General features: G+C 38.1%; 1 protein-coding gene across 8 annotated transcripts in view; it reads right to left on the minus strand.

The window, feature by feature from the left end:
• smoc1 (SPARC related modular calcium binding 1) overlaps positions 1-17,505 on the minus strand; it is a 53,203-nt gene extending 35,698 nt beyond the window's left edge. For 2 of the 8 annotated variants that reach the window (XM_072699076.1, XM_072699073.1), the window contains exon 1: positions 15,210-17,503. In XM_072699076.1, the coding sequence (XP_072555177.1) occupies positions 15,210-15,326 (117 nt within the window). In that variant the 5' untranslated portion in view covers positions 15,327-17,503. Of the gene's footprint in view, positions 1-15,209 lie in introns of all 8 variants that reach the window. The other 6 variants (XM_072699079.1, XM_072699074.1, XM_072699075.1 and 3 more) reach the window with 5 other exon arrangements.
• Between the last annotated feature and the right edge of the window lie 1,863 nt (positions 17,506-19,368).

The raw sequence follows: 19,368 nt of genomic DNA on the forward strand, positions 1-19,368 counted from the left end.
GGGCTCACACCCCAGACTGCCCTCCCTGAGGTGTGAGGCAGAGAACAACCCAGGATGGGGCACCAACCCCATAGACGTGGAGCCATGGGCTCACACCCCAGACTGCGGTCCCTGAGGTGGGAGGCAGAGAACAACCCAGGATGGGGCACCAACCTCATAGACGTGGAGCCATGGGCTCACACCCCAGACTGCGGTCCCTGAGGTGGGAGGCATCAGTGCTAAGCACTGCACCACAAGGCCACCCACAATGTGAAAAGTCATTCTAAATATACTTATATTGTACAAAGATTACATTAGATTACAAGTATTTTCAAAAATCACCACTGAAATGGGCAAACAGGTGATGACATTATAAGATAAATGATCCAATTCTGCCCCCTTCGCAGGCAGTAAACAATGTAATTGTTCTCTTTCCTGTTTCTGCAATTTCTCTTCTCAGTTCTGTACATCTTTAAAACTTTTCTTTGTCTAAAGAGTTAAAATGCGCTTGCATGCCATGCAGAAATTGTGGACTGGAGTGCATCTTTTAGGACAAGAGAAGCTTTTGTGGAGGACTGGAAATGAATAATGAATTATGGCCACAAGGCAAAACTGACAGATATGCAGAGAGACTACTCCTCTGAAGGGAATTCTACAAAACAAAAATGATGGAAGGAAAAGGAAAAGGCTTTATTTTGATGCTACATTTTAATCAAGTTGATATTGATTTAATACTGAATTAATGTATTAAGGAGAGCACTCTGTATGCTCTACATATATGTAAGACACATGGCAACAGGCGTTGCTTTGCTTTAATGTTACTAATACTGGATCATTTTAACTCTAAAAAAGCCATTGTCAGTAAAAAGGGTCAATTTTGTAGTAGTCTACAGAACAATTAACTGCCAGACCTCCTTCACCTGGTAGTATTAGCATCACTCTACAATGACCACAAATATTGAGTATGAGTCCACAATTTCCCACAGATTTCATAGATTAGGATGATGGTCATTCACAGAGTTGCACTGGTGGTAGAGTGATTCTCCAGAAATCACCCGAAACTCAGCTGTCATGCTCGTAGAAATTGAGTTTTTTAAATCTAGGTTATAGTTTCACATTGCTTTGTGAACAACGGTGCATCTAATTATCATCTCTATTAATTGATTTCTTTTCCTGTATTCATGGTCTTTAAATATTTTCTGTGCAGCATCCATTTCTATGTGCTCGGTTTGCGAGTGTGTTTCAAGTTTTGGCAGTTATGCATACAATATGTCGCATATGAAGCTATGGCCGCTTCGAAAAATAGGGCACACAATGCCTCTAGTACTAATGCTGAAGTGAATACAATGTCTATTGTCAGATATACTCTTTGTGTATTCTCAATGCCCACCCACCCTGTTAGAGATCAAAGGGCTACTGCACTAAGTCTGCCAAATAAAATTGCAATCACCAAGCAATCTCAGAAGCCCTTTACTCTGTGTAGTTCACTCTCATTGTTCTTTCTCCTCTGTTAAACCTTGACTCTCGCTGCCATGTCTCTTGTGGAAACATATTGTGCCCATCAGAATCGTGCAAGCACCCTGATTCACTACTGCTCATAAAATACACAAAGTAAAACACCATAAACATGATTATTAATGATCACCACAAAAATGCTTTCGCTTTTGGCATGAATCTGACTGTATTCTATTACCCAGCCTTAAACCATAACTCAGGAGGTGTTTCACATGCAACGCTTAAGAATTTTATACCATATAGTTTTATATCTTAAAACTTTAAACACTGAAACAATTCTGAGGCTTGATGAAAAACACGAGTTTATTCCAAATGGTTCCAAACCACATAAAGATGTTGAGTATGTAATAAGGGTTCTACAGCAATAAAAATAGACTTGCTATTGATTGATTCTATACACATTTGAACAGGTTCATTTAGTTGGACAGTCTCTACAATAGAAAATAATAAAACTCACTAATTATATTTCAATTATTTATGCTATCCTCACACAATGTAGTTATTAATCTTTTTAGGTTACATTTTAATAGTGTACAAGGTTATGCTCATTACAGTTTTGAAAGTCTGCCCACAGTTTCATTTTTGGCATAGTTATGGATCAGTGTTTCTTCATACCCATGCAATGTAGTAATGCCAAGTCATAGAAAGGAAAGAGAATTATTATCATTTGAGATCATGGGCTCATTGAAAGACAATATACTCCCAAAAAGTAGTTTGGGGGGGTTTGATTGGTTAGCGGTTGTTTTCGAACCAAGGATGTACTGTTTTAAACACGAGATTTCCCACACAGCTCATAACGGAACTTTACTCACTGAAAATCTACCCTAACTAAACCTGTGGGGGGGGGGTGGTATCAGCATCTTCTGAGGGGACATGCACCCCCTCAGCAGGTCGGCTACTCTTACCGTTGAAGTTCCCCCCCCCCCCCCCCCCGGTCAACAGCTTTCACCATCACCACAGATTTCTTTTTTAAACCACCCTCTTGCCCACAGCTACTGTAGGCTGACATATATGTGTCTGAGACAATTGGGGGGGGGGGGGGGGGGCACACTGAAGTTAATCTAAGGCGCACCTTCACTCCTAATTTGCAGTACTGATGGAGCACGTGTTGGTTCCTCCGTACAGAGATGAAGATATTGCAGACAAGCAAGAATAATGCATGATAGTAAATCAACTGACAGAGGGAAAACTCACAGACCAAATCTGGGAAAAATTTAAGAAAAAAGAAAACAGGTGAGAAATGTTATGACATACATTCACAACTACACTTTTAGAAGTCACTCTGGGATTTGACCTTGATTCCATAGGGAACGTACACTCGTCCTTTGGGTCGAATCACTTCTGGAAGTGGATAGATGGATACTGATTCCGTGAGCCAATTCCATATGATAAACATACCTTAACATATGATACAGCGTTTTCCCCTTGGACAGAGCTACTGCAATAATTCACGCACCAAAAACAAGTCCCCATCATGCAATCACACGAGCAGTTGATGGACGGCTTGCTGGGGAATCCTTATAAATTGTTTTTAATATAGGCAAAAAGGACATTCTTAAAAATGGAAAAAAAAAATGCACAGTTTTCTAATGGGGAACAAGAAACATCATTTATATTACTGCCAGTACTAATTGCATATAATATATGATTTTACTGGGACAATTTAACTTTGTCCATGAATTAACATTCTGGTATAAAGAAATCTATAAAACACATGGAATCTCTCACACTGCTTTAATTAACACCCTAAACGTTCTTATAAAAAGAGGAGAGTAAAGAGGAATGCATGAACACCCCCCCCCCCCCCCCAACTCCCCACGCCTTAGAATCTAATTAGGTTTGACGTAAAAAGAAGCCTGTAATTTATTTTTTTTTAATGTTCTTAAAAAAGATTAGGCAGCGGCTTGTTATGAACTGCCAAACACATGAGTAACAAGATGAGGCTTCTCACTGGAAGTGTGAAGTGAGTGTCTCTCTTGTTGCATGAGAGAGACTCGTAACTCTTTGATCCTTGGTGCTCTGCGGCCCTGGTCCACTGGCTACTGGAGTTATCCTTTTGTTACCCTGGCTGCTACAGACATGAGATTGTCTTTAGTTAGTGCAGCATTATGACAAAGACGGGCAGAATATTAATGCCTTGTGTTCCTAATACAAAGTGCCCCCCCTTTAAATATTACAAACAAATGTCTGGTTGCTTGCCAGTTCATATCACTCCACAGTCCTCCAGTGCCAAGGTAAACTATCATCTGCTGTAAGCAGCAAAACCGGCGTAATACTCACAATACTCCCATTCACTTTAAGTAACCAGGTTATTATCAGCAACAGGGTCAAAGTTTGACGTCAAAGAGGAATCAAAGGGGATGTACATCCCAAAATTAGAGCCCTTAAAATATTATTTTAAGCCTAGTGACAGATAAAGTAAAACTAAGCTTCTGTGAGGTAACAAAAGCAAGAAGGCACTTATGCATCATGCTGCTTCTTGTACTTTTTGGACACTACAGTTCTAAGTAAGAACAAATCAAATGAGAACATTCCCGGTTTGTTACTAATGCCCAATTCTGACCACAGTACAATCATCTTCATGTTCACTGCATTTCAGCCATAACTGATCTTTTTTACCCTACTGGCAAGGAGAAGATGCTGTAATGAAAGTATGAAGTGGGCGGAATTTGTTTTACAGGATTATTTCAGGAGATTAAATAAACTACAGGGTCACAAATGAACTCCATATTTTCTCTTTTTCAACAAATATTGTGTAATTCACTAGTAAAGGAGTGAGACATGGAAGCATTTAAGCGGTCCAAATATTATGTGTGCAATTTTTCTCAATATCAGTGCAGTGAATCCTATTCAAACTCAAATGTCCTGTAAACTATTTTATAAAGAGAATAGAAAATACCGTGTTAGACACTGAGTAATTAATCTATGGAAAATGGAATAGTAACATAGGGACCAGAACCAAATGCAGTTTAATTGTTTAAACCCATGACCATGTACATGGAGACAGATCTCTTGGTTATTGAACCACAGAAGTAATGGGGTTATGATGCAATGCTGCCTATTGTCTAGGGATGACATCTTTCTTTCCATGCTGCCCCATGGTCCATGCAAAACTGTTGGTGTTTTATACATAAAAATTACGAACAATTTATTTCTATTCTAGTATGCATGTTTTTAGTTTTTAACTTCCGATCAGAAGGAAAGAAACTTAAAATGGAGGAGAAGTCGTGTAAGGGTTTTTTTCTGTTTGAAACATATTCAAGCTGGTTTGCCTATTTTTGGAACATAGAAACTGGATTCCTCGTACATCCCTCTTGAATTATTTCTCTGGTTTCCCCACAACAAAAGCTAACTATGCGGTCAGTTTATGTCTTCTGCGAGTCAGGCACTGGAGTTTGGAGCAACAGCTACTTCAGCCTGCTGGAAATCTCTGTGTAATGAGTTCTTTAAAGACTCTGGAAACACTTACAGCACAGAACCACAAACTACCAATTTCCTTCCCAGAATTCCACTTGATGATGGGCATTAATTGCAAACTGGATAAGTAAATATCGAGCACTAACACCTTCTGTTTAGATTTCACTTACTAGGCATTACTTTTAAATCGTGGTAGTTTTAGGAGTACATTCTGCATCTTACAGTGTTTTATGGTAATTATCATCAAAAACCCAAAGACAAAATAAAACTTAATTACAAACATTAAAAAATGCATTGTTGTATCACTCCAAATGTTTCATTCCTAAGTTGTACAAGTGACATTTGTATTTATAACCTACAAGGAAAAAGCATCATGGAATACTGAGTTCATTATTTATGGCATTTTCCACTGCCACCAAAAACCGAGTCGACCCGCGAGCGATTCCGTCTGGTGTTAAGTCAATAGTTATCAAACATGTGACCTTTACTATTTCAGTGCTCCTGTACCCATCCCAGTGGTCTCCCCCTCTGAGGGGGCCACACAGCCTGTACAGGTGGCAAGCACTCTTAGCTACACGTTATTTTATGTTCCTGTCTCACTGTATTTATACAAGAAGCTCTCGGGCACACAGAGGAGACGAGCCTCTCGCACCTGCATTTCAAGGCACTCGCGTCTGCACTAATAACAGTCCTGGAGGACTGGCTTTCTCCTTATGATGTGACTCCTCAAGCAGAGAGAATGCAGTCCTGGCATCGAGTTTCTACGTGGTGGTTGTGTTTGTTCTTTTTAATGGCTTTACGAGTTTTCAGTGACGCATTCTCTAATGGAAACGCCGTCCTTTCATCTTCGCCTGTCACACCATACCAACATAGCCTTGTTTAATTTAACCTCATTTATATTCAGAATAATCGATTACTATTCGTTGTTTCATTGGTCGCAGGAACTGTATCAAAACTGTGGCACACTTGCATTTTGGGAATTCAGATAAAATCAATGATAAATTGCCAGAAAATCACTACATTTCAAAATCAATGACCCAATAATAAAACTTTTTATTCTAGAACTAACGTCATATACTGCATCATAGACAAGTTTGGAAAAAGAAACATCGCTAAACACTTTACTTGAAGCTGCCGTCTACAATGCATTATGGACACCTTCATAAAGCATTACAAAGTATCTGTCATGCATTATCATGATTGGTATAAGAATTAATGTAGCTTTACAGCATCTCATATTAACAGTCATATGGCATTATAGTGTTAATTATAATACATGGACAAAAGGATTGGGACACACCTCTTAATCATTTAAACCAGGAGTTTCACTCAAACCCATTATCATAGGTGTATAAAATCAAGCACCTAGCCATGCAATCAGGTTTACAAACATTTGTGAAAGAAAGGGTCGTTCTGAAGAACTCAGTGAATGCAAGCATGGTACTGTCGTAGGATGCCACCTCTGCAATAAGTCAGTTCGTGAAATTTCTTCCCTGCTACATACACCACAGTCAACTGTAAGTGATATTATTGCAAATTGGAAGCACTTAGGAACAACTGAAACTCAGCCACAAAGTGGCAAACCACATAATATAACAGAGTGGGGTCACCGAGTGCTGAGGCACATGGTGTATAGAAGTCGCCAACGCTCTCTTCGCTCAATAACTGCAGAGTTCCAAGCTTCCTCTGGCATTAACTCCAGCACAAAACTGTGCAACAGGAGCTTCATGGAATGGGCTTCCATGGCCGAGCATCTGCATGCAAGCCTCACCCCACAAAGCGCAATGCCAAGCGTCGGATTTGAGTGGTGTAAAGCACAGCACCACTGGACTCTGGGGCAGTGGAAATGTTCTGTGGAGTGATGAATCATGCATCTCTGTCTGGTAGTCTGATAGACAAGTCTGGGTTTAGCAGATGCCAGAAGAACGTTACTTGCCGGGCTGAATTGTGCGAACTGTAAAGTTTGGTGGAGGAGGGATAATGGTATGGGGTTGTTTTTCAAGGGTTGGGCTAGGCCCGTTAGTTCCACTGAAGGGAACTCTTAATATTTCTGCATACCAAGACAATTTGGACAATTCTATGCTTCTAACTTTGTGGGAATAGTTTAGGGAAGGCCCCTTTCTGTTCTAGCATGACCTAGTGCACAAAGTAAGGTCCATAAGAATGGTTGAGTGAGTTTAGTATGGAAGAACTTGACTGGCCCGCACAGAGCCCTGACCTCAACTCCACTGAACACCTTTGGGATGAACTAGAATGGAGATCGTGAGCCAGGCCTTCACATCCAACATCAGCGCCCGACCTCACAAATGCACTTCTACATTAATGGCCAAAAATTCCCTCAGACACACTCCAAAATCTTGTGGGAAGCCTTCACAGAAGAATGGCAGCTGTTAGAGTTGCAAAGGGGGACCAAACTCCATATTCGAGCCAATGGATTAAAAATGGGATGTCATAAAATCCTGTAGCTGCACCAATATTTTTGCCCATATAGTGTATTTCATAAGAAGTGACAGAATGCTTATGAGCAGTTGTGATGATGGAGCTTATGAAGTACTATAATCAACACTACAATACCTTATGACTATCAATAGATGATGTCATGCTTTATTAATTCTTATACCGACCATTATAATGAAGGATGAGAGCTTCATTGGAGCTAAAGAAGTTTTATAATCAACAATATAATGCCTTATGATTGATAGGAGATGCTGTAACGCTTTATTAATTCTTACAGCAACCATTATAATGCATTATGAAGGTATTTATAGTGCATTATAGCTGAGAGCCTCAAGTAAAGTGTTAGTGAATACAACAGCAATAGTACTCAATGATAGTCGTGTTGAAATGTTTCCCATGCAAGCAACCCAGCCATCAAAGACCAGGAACTATTAAAGCATTCTGAACAGGTTATGCAAAGTTTACTTTATTTCAAGAACGACACCTATTTGCAAAAGCTTCACTGATTCCCAAATCACTGCTCCGATTTTTTACTTATTTCCAAATACAGTATACCTGTAATCTGATTGCCTGTTCCACTTGCACTTTATAAAGCCAGTGTACTCCAAGAATGAGAGAATTTTAAAAATGTATTTCATGTGGTAATAGCACCTTGTTGCAGTTACATATCCCTGACAATGTCAAAGGCTAGACTATTAATCACCAGAGCCTACCCACAAACCTGTACTACTCAAACATAGCATAATATATGTCATTCTACACAAGGGTACTCAGGGGGTGCTGACCTAGGAAACCACCAGCGCCCCCCCCTAATATTGTGTAACGTGGGTAATCCTTAAATGGATTTCATTTCAAGCACTGATATCGTATACGCTTATAGACATATAAGCTTATGAACAGCTATTTTAATATCAATCCATATAAATATTCAGTAACACTTTACATTAAGTGCACCTTCATAATGCATTCATTATGCATTCATAGAACATTATCCACTAAACCCGTACTTGTCTATCAGACTACCAGACAGAGAAGCATGATTCATCACTGCACAGAACATTTCCACTGCCCCAGAGTCCAGTGGTGCCGTGCCTTACACCACTCAAATCCGACGCTTGGCATTGCGCTTTGTGGGGTGAGGCTTGCATGCAGATGCTCGGCCATGGAAGCCCATTCCATGCAGCTTCCAGCGCACAGTTTTGTGCTGGAGTTAATGCCAGAGGAAGCTTGGAACTCTGCAGTTATTGAGTCAACAGGGCATTAGTGACTATGCGGCTCAACACTCGGCGACCCCGCTCTGTTACATTATGTGGTTTGCCACTTTGTGTCTGAGTTTCTCTTGTTCCTAAACAGTTCCACTTTGCAATAATACCACTTACAGTTGACCATGGAATATTTAGCAAGAAAGAAACTTTACAAACTTATTTACTGCAAAAGGTGGAATCATATGGCAGTACTATACTTCAATTCATTGAGCTTCAGAACAACCCTTCCTTTCACAAATGTTTGTGAACCTGACTACATGACTAGGTGCTTGACTTTACACAGCTGTGACAATGGTTCTGAATGAAACACCTGAATTCAATGATTAAGAGATGTGTCCCAATACTTTTGTCTATATAGTGCATCGTGGTTACAATGGCATACCACATTACAATGATTATTATATAACTGAGGTCTCTGCCAATCTTCAGCCTGCAAATCCTTCAGTTCAGCTTCATCCGTTCACTTCACTTCAGTGCAGGTAAAATGTAATTCATAAAACTTTCAGTATATTTACACGATTTAACTAAATCCCACTAAGTGATGGAAAATGCGGAGAAATGCGGAATGCAATAGCGCTATGCTAACGCATATCCACAAAGAATGTTGCTGGCCTTGATGACTAAATGGTACTTTACAATGTAAATTAATAAAACTGGTCAGACATAAGCTTTTTGGGGCCCGGTTCAAGATGAGTTGGCTCCCCTCCCACCTCAGGGGAATTTCATAAATTGATGCATTGTGACATCAGTATATGGAATGAGGCTCACAGCAGCTGCAGGGCCCTCGGCAACCTGCCTATAACCCATAATATTAGGGCCGCCAGTGATGTAGTTACCCAACTGAATGGTCTGCATTCCTCAGAATAGCACACACACACACACACAAAATTATTACTCTTATACATAGTTATCTTCCGTGCTTTAGGTCCTGGAAGGAAAGTCCTTGATTTACAAGACCACGTTTTGTTATGTATAGATACTGTTTGAGGGACGAAAATGTATTACCTTTGGTGCCTGTTACCACTTAAATTCAATGAATGAGCTGACATACACAAGCCTTCAAGCACCCCTGGTCTTCATGCCATGTCACAATATCTAAGAATTTGTGTTTTACTTTATAAATAAACATTTAAAAACAATTGCTGAATCTGAATTCTCATTCATAGTAAATTAATTTCTTGTCTCTGCACATTCAAACATTACGGAGAACAATGCCATTCAACTATCACCTGGTGCATGTAATATAACATACTAAAAAACACAACCCCAACCTTATGGATCACTAACTGATAGTTAACAAGTCTCAAAAAGCATGCTAGTGAGTGACACCTAAAAATATCACTGCATTATGACAAATTATGCATTAATATTCTAAATTAAAACAACTTTTTCATAATATAATTTCAAAATATATTTTTATGCTTCTTAGTTTTTGTTTTTTAGGTTGTCCAAAGATGTTCTGTTCAGAAATCATAATTCATCCCTTCTTACTGGATTTTTCCTGCATTTACAAAAAACATATCGCCAGTATCTTTTCATACTGTGAGGACATTTATCAAACATAAGTATGCAGTGTATGACACAACAAATACACAATGTATCTTACTTAGCGTTGAAAATGTATTTGACATAATCCGTGGACCAGTGATAGCTACATTTTTAGTTACACATAATGTGACTTGGAGGAGAACAAAGACAAAAGAAAACAAACTCATTTTGTATTCAGGGCCCGTATTCACAGAGTATCTTAAGGCTAAAAGTAGCACCTGAGTCGGGAAGAACTAAAAATTAGCTGAGAGGACTCCTAAGTCACTTAAACCAATTTACAAATAGTCGCAAAATGGCTGCTGTCAATCCGTGTCGCAATATCTTGGAAACATTAAACGAATACTGAGTTACTTAAAGGACACTGCCTCAGTCGGGAGGAAATAATGATTGTTGTGGAGCTTGTCAGGGATGGAATAACATCTCCAACAAACCGAAACAACCTAATCATATACAGTGGAAACCGATTATAGTGATCACTATAACCGATTTTTCCTTTTTCTTTGTATCAGGCAGATTACCATCTAATTTACATTTGTATATTTATTACAAGAATATAAGGTAATAAAACGGACAGCGTCACCAAATGTACTGAATTTTATTCACTCATTCAAAATACAGTACAGCTATTTCAGACACTTTTCAAATCACTGAACTGTGTATAATTAAAATTCGCTATAATACAGTACTGTACATGAAATATCCCTTATGGTAGTTTCGCTGCTGCATCTCGGTGGCTCGGTTTTGGCAGTTTATCCTAAGCTTTGATCAGTCTATATTTGTTATTGAGAGAAAATGCCTTTCTTTTTCCTGTCATGTTTTCCAAGCATGCTGCATTAGCCTCGGGTAGCTAGCCAAAAGCAGACGGGTTACCGCAAGTCAAAGTAGGGCGATCAAATTAAACTAACAAAAAAATACCGTAGGTTTAATTGTTTCCATATTTTGTCATGTTTAAAAAGACCAAAAATTACTATTAGCGATTACTATAAGCGAATTATAAGCGATTACTACAAGCGAACTATTTAAACAGTATTTGTAGAGGAATGATTCTGTCCCAAGCTTTTTGATCCATATAAACGGTTGATCACTATAACCAGAAAAGCATGATTCTAAAAGCGGTTTCCACTGTATGTGTGTCTATGGGATATTGCGCAAACATTTCCACCAACACACGTTGGCCTTTCATCAACCAATCCCCGTGGTTATTGCAGGCAAGCTCATGCATGAGAACTGACGTTAGCCAAAGCGATGGAGTTGGATCTTTTCCTAATCTCATATATGTTTTTTTAAATGCCTGTTCTATTTCTTGACCCAGCATTGGTTTTTTAAATGACTTGCATGCTCCAATCTTATATTTAACAATACACATTCAAGGTATAAACAGCATTGTGTGTATGTATATATACATATATATATATGAAATAAAATAATAAAACCACAACAGGCACAACAGGCTTACCTGTTCTCTACTGGTAATTGCATAAGGGTTTACAAGTACCAGTATTTTGGGCATCTTATCTGTTTTCTGTTGTTAAATTTGTACACAATTCAACAGACTCCAACACTATTCATTTCCTTACTAAGATTCTACATTTTCTAACACAAATTATATATCATGTTACAAAATGTAAAATGATATATGTGTTACATTTTTTTCATCAAACCATAGGAAATACAATTTTGTCTACTGTCATAAATAATTATCAAACACAGGCCTTTCACACTGAAACAGAAAACTTTCACCACTTTTTCTGCTAAACCTTTTTTAAATTTCATAAACTTATTGTTTAATCTCAATAAATGTATAACATTCTCTGTATAAGTACATTTTTATATACTTTGGTACTTCTGTCATTGTAGATCATGAAAATGTAATGCATTTCCCTTTTTATGAATAAAAAAATTGACCAATAAAGCTTTTGCAGAATTAAACACAGGCTTTTTCCCAGTCATCGTCTGACCTTCAAGCCCATTAATGTCTAACAGTATCGGATGTGACTGGGATTCACTGCATCTTTCATTCTGTAATATTTTGATTTGCTGAGAACCTTGAAACTTTCATCAGCAAATTCGAAATGCAGATTTTTATTTGGAAAACGCTACCTGCAACCTGGTAGTCAAGTCTATCACACACACCCCACCCCCACCCCCCTCTCCCCTCGCCACCCCCAGAAAACTTCAGTGCCCAGTTTCACTTCGTTATGAGCTGATACATGTCAAGCTAACTGCAGTGAAAACAGTGAGATGGGGAGAGGGACACTGGGGGGGGGGGGGGGGGTTTGCTAAGTCGGCAGCCCTCTAAGCCGCTGCCATCTCGCCCTTGTCAGCATCCGCCCCTGCTGGTCAGCATTTAATTTTGCAGTGTTTCGCATGATTTTTAGATGATAGACCTGGACAGTCTGAAACCCGTGCATTTGACAAATCAAGGATCATGAAAAGACTTTGTGACTTTCCTGTCAGGAATAACAGTTCAGTTTGTTGCCACAATGCCTCCAAGAATTATACACTAAGATTGTTACATGGTTAAACTTTGTGAAGTTTTCATATATCCATCTTCTGCTTACCCAGTACCAGATCATAGGGGTGAGCTGGAAGCTTATCCCAGGATTCATATGTCACAAGGCAGGGGAACTTTCTAGGTGGGATGCTAGTCTGTCACAGGGCATACAAGTGCTACAGGCAACTTAACCATCACCAATTCACATAACTGCATGTATTTAGACTGTAGGAGGAAACCAGAACAAAACCTGGGAAGAATGTTCAATGTCTATGCAGAGCAGGGACAGGATTTAGACCCATCATGCAGTATTAGGTCATAGTAATTAAAATAATAACAAATACTTCTGATTTTTAAAATTATGATTTTGATTCTAATCGGCCGGCTTGACAAAACATTTTCTGCAATAATATGACACAACCCTATAACAGAAGTGGTTGCCATGCCAATACTGAAATTAAAATGACTTTCCCATGTCTCTTATTTTACAATAATGTGTCCCCCAGCATTTAAAAATGTTTCAATTCAGCAGAACAGCTTCCTTTAGCAGTAAATCTGTTTTCCTTCTTTGTCGACACTCACAGTTCACACCCAAGGCACCTACAGCCTTCAGCATTGCCGGACTGCCGATTGTCACAAACATAACTGGGTGAACTGTATTGACTTCTTCTCCCTCTGTTCATATTTTTTGAGTTTCTGACAACAGACATGGTCTATATCACAGGAATTAAAGGCTATCTGTATAAGGTGTTAGAAAGAAATCTGGAAACAGCACAGTAAAGCAGACATTAACTTCATTTAACTCAAAAGAGTTCATTTCAGTTCTGTGTGGGCTACTTAAAATGATGGTTTTCATTAAAGTTGGATCTCGATTAATAGTGTATTGATAGAGCTGTCGATCGAACCAGAAAATGAAAATTAAGTACACTTGAGAATTCACTACATTTATCTCCTGTTGCAGTGCTATCTGTATAACTATGAAATTGTTATTAAATATATTTATTTTTTACTCTTGCTGAAAAATATAGTCAGTTGTGTTACTGGTTTGCCTGGATTTTAACAGGGTAGTTTCTGTTACTTATCTACCAAAACCACTGTACAGTTTTGTTCATACTAGGCTGAATCTGGTTCACTGTAGAGGTCAATACCCTCTTTCTTGTCTGCAGCCACCATCCTTCAATCCTCCAAAGTGACACATTTATGTCATAAACCACCATGCCACCAGCATAACAAATAAATACGTATTGATTCAAGAGATTGTGCACAGAAAAATTTGTACTAATAGAATAGCATAATGTCAAAAAATCTATTTATTTGGAGCCAGATATTATACTGCCAAACAAGAGTAAAGAAAAATGATTTGTATTTAAAAAAATTAGCCTTTTTAAGTTAACAAAGGAGAAACACAGAGCAAGAGAGAAAAGAGTTTTGCTTTAGACAGGGTAAAGTCCAACAACACAGAAAGGACGGATTTGGCAGTCATCATTAGCAAACACACACATATACTCCCACTGGTTAGGGGAGTAACACCAACAAAACGAAGCACACTTATACAGCACTAAAAACTCAAAAAGCTAATTTGTCAGCACAAGCCATGATTCCAAAAAAAGAACGGCTTCAGAATCCCGGGGTGCTGGTGGGAAGTAGATCCTTTGGCACATTCCAACACAGAGGAGTCCACGTCTAGCGGCAGTAACTCCTCCACAAGGACAGGGTGCGTGACCAGCGCAATGCACATGTGACCGACAGACCTTCCCAGGGATTATGATATTGCTGTCCACTGAAGACTTCATAACTATCATCACAAGAGCTGCCAAACCATGCTGCTTATTTCCTATCGAAGAAAAAAGTTGCACTTTTTCTTCGTTCACCGAGACACTGTGTCAAAACTTCACTTCTCAGTGGAAAAAACAGCGACAACAATAACGTATGTTGCAACACTCAATTGTAGCCTACAAATGTTGCTGTTTTTATCATTCAGCTTTTGTATTATTTTGTCCAAAATAACAGTTAGTGTGGATTGTTTTCTTTCCTCTGAAAGTGCTTAATTTGTTTTTTTAAACATATCCTATAAAACTTCGGCGGTTGAAAGTACGTTTCTCAGAGCAGTCAGATTTCCATCCATCAAGATGTCATCTCTTCTATTTTTATACATTTCCACTTTACTCTGTGTCTCTAGATATTTTCTCTAGCCGTCATCCGATTGACTGCGAGACTGTAATTTATCTGACACTCTTTATGAAATCAGGAGTTTTTTGTAACCAGTTATCGGTCACTTCTTTAAACATAAGTTAAAATCAATCCACAATTGAATATCTTTTGATCTTTCTTATACTGTAAAGATTATAATTCGTCACCAATTTACTCTTTATGATCGCATGTAGGCTGTTTCGGATGAATCTACGATAAATAAAACTAATCAAACAACAATCTAAATAATGTAATTAAACTTGGGTCGTAACATGTTCGAATAAACCGAAATGACCGACTGTCATGCAGATAATTTTAATCTAATTTACGGTTGTCTCACTCACCCGTGGACCTGTTGATTTCTGTCCGGAGATCCGCGGCAAAAGGCACAGCAACAGCAGCGCAAAAAAGCAAGGAAAAAGGAAAAAGACGGAATTTCGAAGAAACGTAATTGATGGCATTGTCTGAAGGGTGTGTGGTGTTCTTTCCCGGTGTCTGTTTGGCCGTTACTCTGTTCTGTTCAGTTTTTTCAGAAGTTAATTTGACCTGACTTTAAGAGTCTTGCATGAAAATATAAAACTTTTCTCTAAATATTTTGCATTTTTTTGTGTATTTATATTTATGTATCGTTACATTGCTGAAAATGAGGACCTGTCTTTTACGATTTGATGGTCACCATAGTGACCGATTTTATTCACTATGCAGGGGAGCGGTGATCATGCCGAATGCCACAGGTTAAGTATCACAGCTTCCATTGGGAACCATTTAAAACTGAAAGAGGTGGGCAGAAGGGCTGTGACTGACACATTTTAGCTCCAATGGGAGTTAAGAATCTACCGACTACATTCTATGAAGCTCATCGAATAATATAAACTTGCTCAAATGTTACACCAGATTTTTTTTGTCATTAGAGTTTTTAAATTGTTGCTTTTAACGGGATTATTTCAGCTATTATGCGTGGTTCACATTCCTTTTTCAGTTTGTTTTTTCTGTCACTTCTTCACCACTTCTAGCATTTCATACCCATACAAAGATTCCCATATAATTTAGCAATTGCAATAAAATGTAATAATTCGGTAAGAAAAGAACGTTTATTTGTTTTCTCAGTGTGAGAAAACAAATAAATGCAGAAATGTATTACTTCATTGACAAATGTTGACCAATATATTCAACGTATAACTCTTATATAATTATAATTATGCCCAGAAATGAGTTCAATTGTGAGACTTAACATAAAGAATCCATATGAATATATAAAAAGCAGTGCAGTGAGGGATCAGGGGCCGCCCCTTTATGCAGCGTGGAAACGTTGCCTCTGCTATGGGAATAGACTGGCATTTTGCTTGCGGTGTCATTCAGTCTCTCTACCGGGGACACAATGGTAAACATCTAAAGTCAATAGCTGTCACGAGCACACTAGGAGGTCAGCTTGTGCGTTTGTAGTTTGGGGGTGGGTGCCCAGAATTGCCAATAGGTCCTAAGCAGCCGTCTATATCCTTTTCCTCTCCCTTTTTTGTTGTCATTCTCTGTTGTCTTTTATTTTGTTGACTCCTACCACATAATTTATTGGGCAATATTTATCTACATTTATTTTTTAGGCTCACATAAAAGATTGTTTAACCTGGGGAATGAAACATTTTCACTTCTTTTTTTTTTTTTATGAACACTAACCAAATGTAAAAATGTATAATTAAACATTATAGAAAACATTTTCCACTTATGGATGTATTTTCAGCCTTTGAATGAATTTACCCAAGCGAAAGCATATTTAAAAACACGCAGATGCATGTACTCACTGACATATATGCGCGTGCACAAAGAGAGAAATTCTCTCAAAAGGACAAATGAAAGAGAATATGTATCCAATTAACATAATTATGTTGTTATGTACAATGAGCAGGAAGCTTGGGTAACAGGCCTCGGAGAATCTGGTCTCTCTGCTTTTCTACTCTTTATGATCCCCTGCCCTCTTGTCTCTCCCCTCCATCTCTCTTCACCTTTTCAGGTTCTTTTCAGGGCCTTTTTCCCTTTTCTTTTCCGGCTCCTCTGCAGGGCCAGTATGTGTGTGCATGTGTGTCAAAGAAAAAGAGACAAAAGTCCACAATGTAGATGCTCACATTCCAGGCCACATTTCTACCTTTTCATTGTCACAAATGGTCATTTTTCCAACTATAAACTGCATTTCCTCAGACATTTGAATAAAAATCACTGATTGCTCTATAAAGTCCAAAATGTACACATGAATGTATGAAGAAAACATTACAACCTTTTCTAGCCTTTCATATTTTTGTTGCTAAATGTTCCAGTGTCAGAGATATTGTCCTCACACGATGTGTCATGAAACAATTTTGTATGACAAATGAATGCCACTGCTGTTGTAGATTAGCGATTTAAATTGTTTTCCATATAGGCCCTGTTCTTAAGACTCCAATCCCCTGGTTAAAGTGTAATTATACTACACACTTGAGAAAGAATCATAATAGTCAGTTGTGATAGTGAATTCAAGGCAAACAATAACAACAGCACTGTAAAACGATTTCTACAGGTGTCTATTTCAACAGTAAAATCTTTTTATACATGATGAACGGGAGTCAGACCACTATACCACATCAGTTTATATTCCCTACAAAACAAAATGCCAAGGTGAATGCAGACAGTTCCTACAATTACTTAATGTCATCTGAAGGCAAAAGAAAGTTCATATTTTATTTTATTGATACAATCTACTCTTGTAAATGTTTTTTAAACTGGTTGGAATTTCAGAATAATTTTCTTGAGTATGATCAGGAGATAAAAATGCCGGGGAGAAGCATTTTTAATTCTGAGAAGCAATGTAAAGGAACATTGTTAACTAAAAGCATATTCCTGATGCACATAAAATTTTCAAAATGACTTATACCAGGAAAAATCTGTCATATTGAAAAGATTAAATGGGATTTGGAATTGGTATTGATATAGTTATACCACGGCATAGATTACTTCTAGTTTACTGTTTCTCAACTGATGGGTTGTGACCTAAAAGTGGGTCACAGAGTGTGTGGGAAAAAAAGTTATTTTGAAAATTTTTTCTAGTGTTAGATTTTATTTATTTTTTTAAATCAGAGCATGAAGACATTGTGCAACTGTTACTGCACTATGTGCTATTTACTATTCACACTCTGTGTTTTGTGTGAAACAAATCTGGTTCAAAATTGCAAAAATGTGGGTTGGAACTGAATGACCAAGGAACAATGTGGGTCCTGAGGATAAACCAGCTGAGAACCGCTGATATAGTCGATGCAATGTGAAAATTTACGAGAAATGCAGGTTTTCTTCGGCTGTTAATTTTAAATGTGTTTGTAACTTTGTGAATTAATTTTAAATGTTGTTGATTAGAAATACAATCTAAATGGGGAAAAAAATCAAAATATATAAGTGACCTGGCATTAAGGATTTCTCCATGTGTCCTGTTCAACAGTTAAACAAGTTTTTATAATGAGTGACGAATGGGGACGATTATGAAAAAATAGATATATGAAAAATAAGATTAAGAAAAATGAGAGCTGGGGGAGAGTAGAAGAGAGCAGGGAAAAGAAATGATACAACAGAAAAAACATTGTTAAAAAATATAATATAGTCATAGATTCAGCTGAAGAAAAAAACAGATGGGAATATCTGCTTATAATACACGTATGCTGCTACTCTGTAGACAGTGTGCACATTCCATGCCAATCTCACACAGCGCATCCACAAGAGTGCAGCAGTTAACTCTGAGCTATAGCCTAGTATGTGGGAGATGTGTGACTAAACCCACTGGCAGTGCGATGTGCTAAAAAGCTCAACCTGCATCTGGGTTTCAAAGTTACACTGGGGGGGTGAATCACTGGCCAGAGGGGGAAGGATGGCCGAGGCTAATGGAATGTTAATGAGATCACTTAATGTCCTGTTTTCTCGTTTTGTTAAATTCTGCCCACCTCCAAACAAAGACTGATTTCTCTGGGGTGTAAAAAAAAAAAAACAACGGCTTAACACAAAGTGTTGTTGTCATTTGGCTGGAGGAAAATAAAGAATTAAATTATGAATTAAAAAATGTATTCCCCAATTACTAGCCTTTCAGAGATTTTCAGTGACTGGGCCGTGCCTGATCCCAGTACACAGAAAAACCTTAGCTGCAGATATTAGACTGGGCAAGACAGTGGTTCCCATATGTCTGGACTGATGTTGTAGAGAATTAAAGAAACTGTGAGAAATTATTAGGAGTAAAAAATGAGATAATGCGTAATGAATGGATTAAATTGTGCACGGATCTTATTTGGAAGCCAAGAGGAAAAGATTACTACAGTAAATCCAAATATATTACACTATTTATTGAGACTTAGAAAATAATGTTTTTATTTTCCAAAGCACTTGCACCTAATCTAAAAGAGACTACACAATTCTTACCAAAAGCACAAACTTCATTGCCTTATTGAGTATGTATACAAGACTTTTGTGTATTAATCCACATGTTTCAAAGTGGTTTGG

Source organism: Paramormyrops kingsleyae, chromosome 14 (genome assembly GCF_048594095.1).
Source record: "Paramormyrops kingsleyae isolate MSU_618 chromosome 14, PKINGS_0.4, whole genome shotgun sequence".
Lineage (NCBI taxonomy): Eukaryota > Metazoa > Chordata > Actinopteri > Osteoglossiformes > Mormyridae > Paramormyrops > Paramormyrops kingsleyae.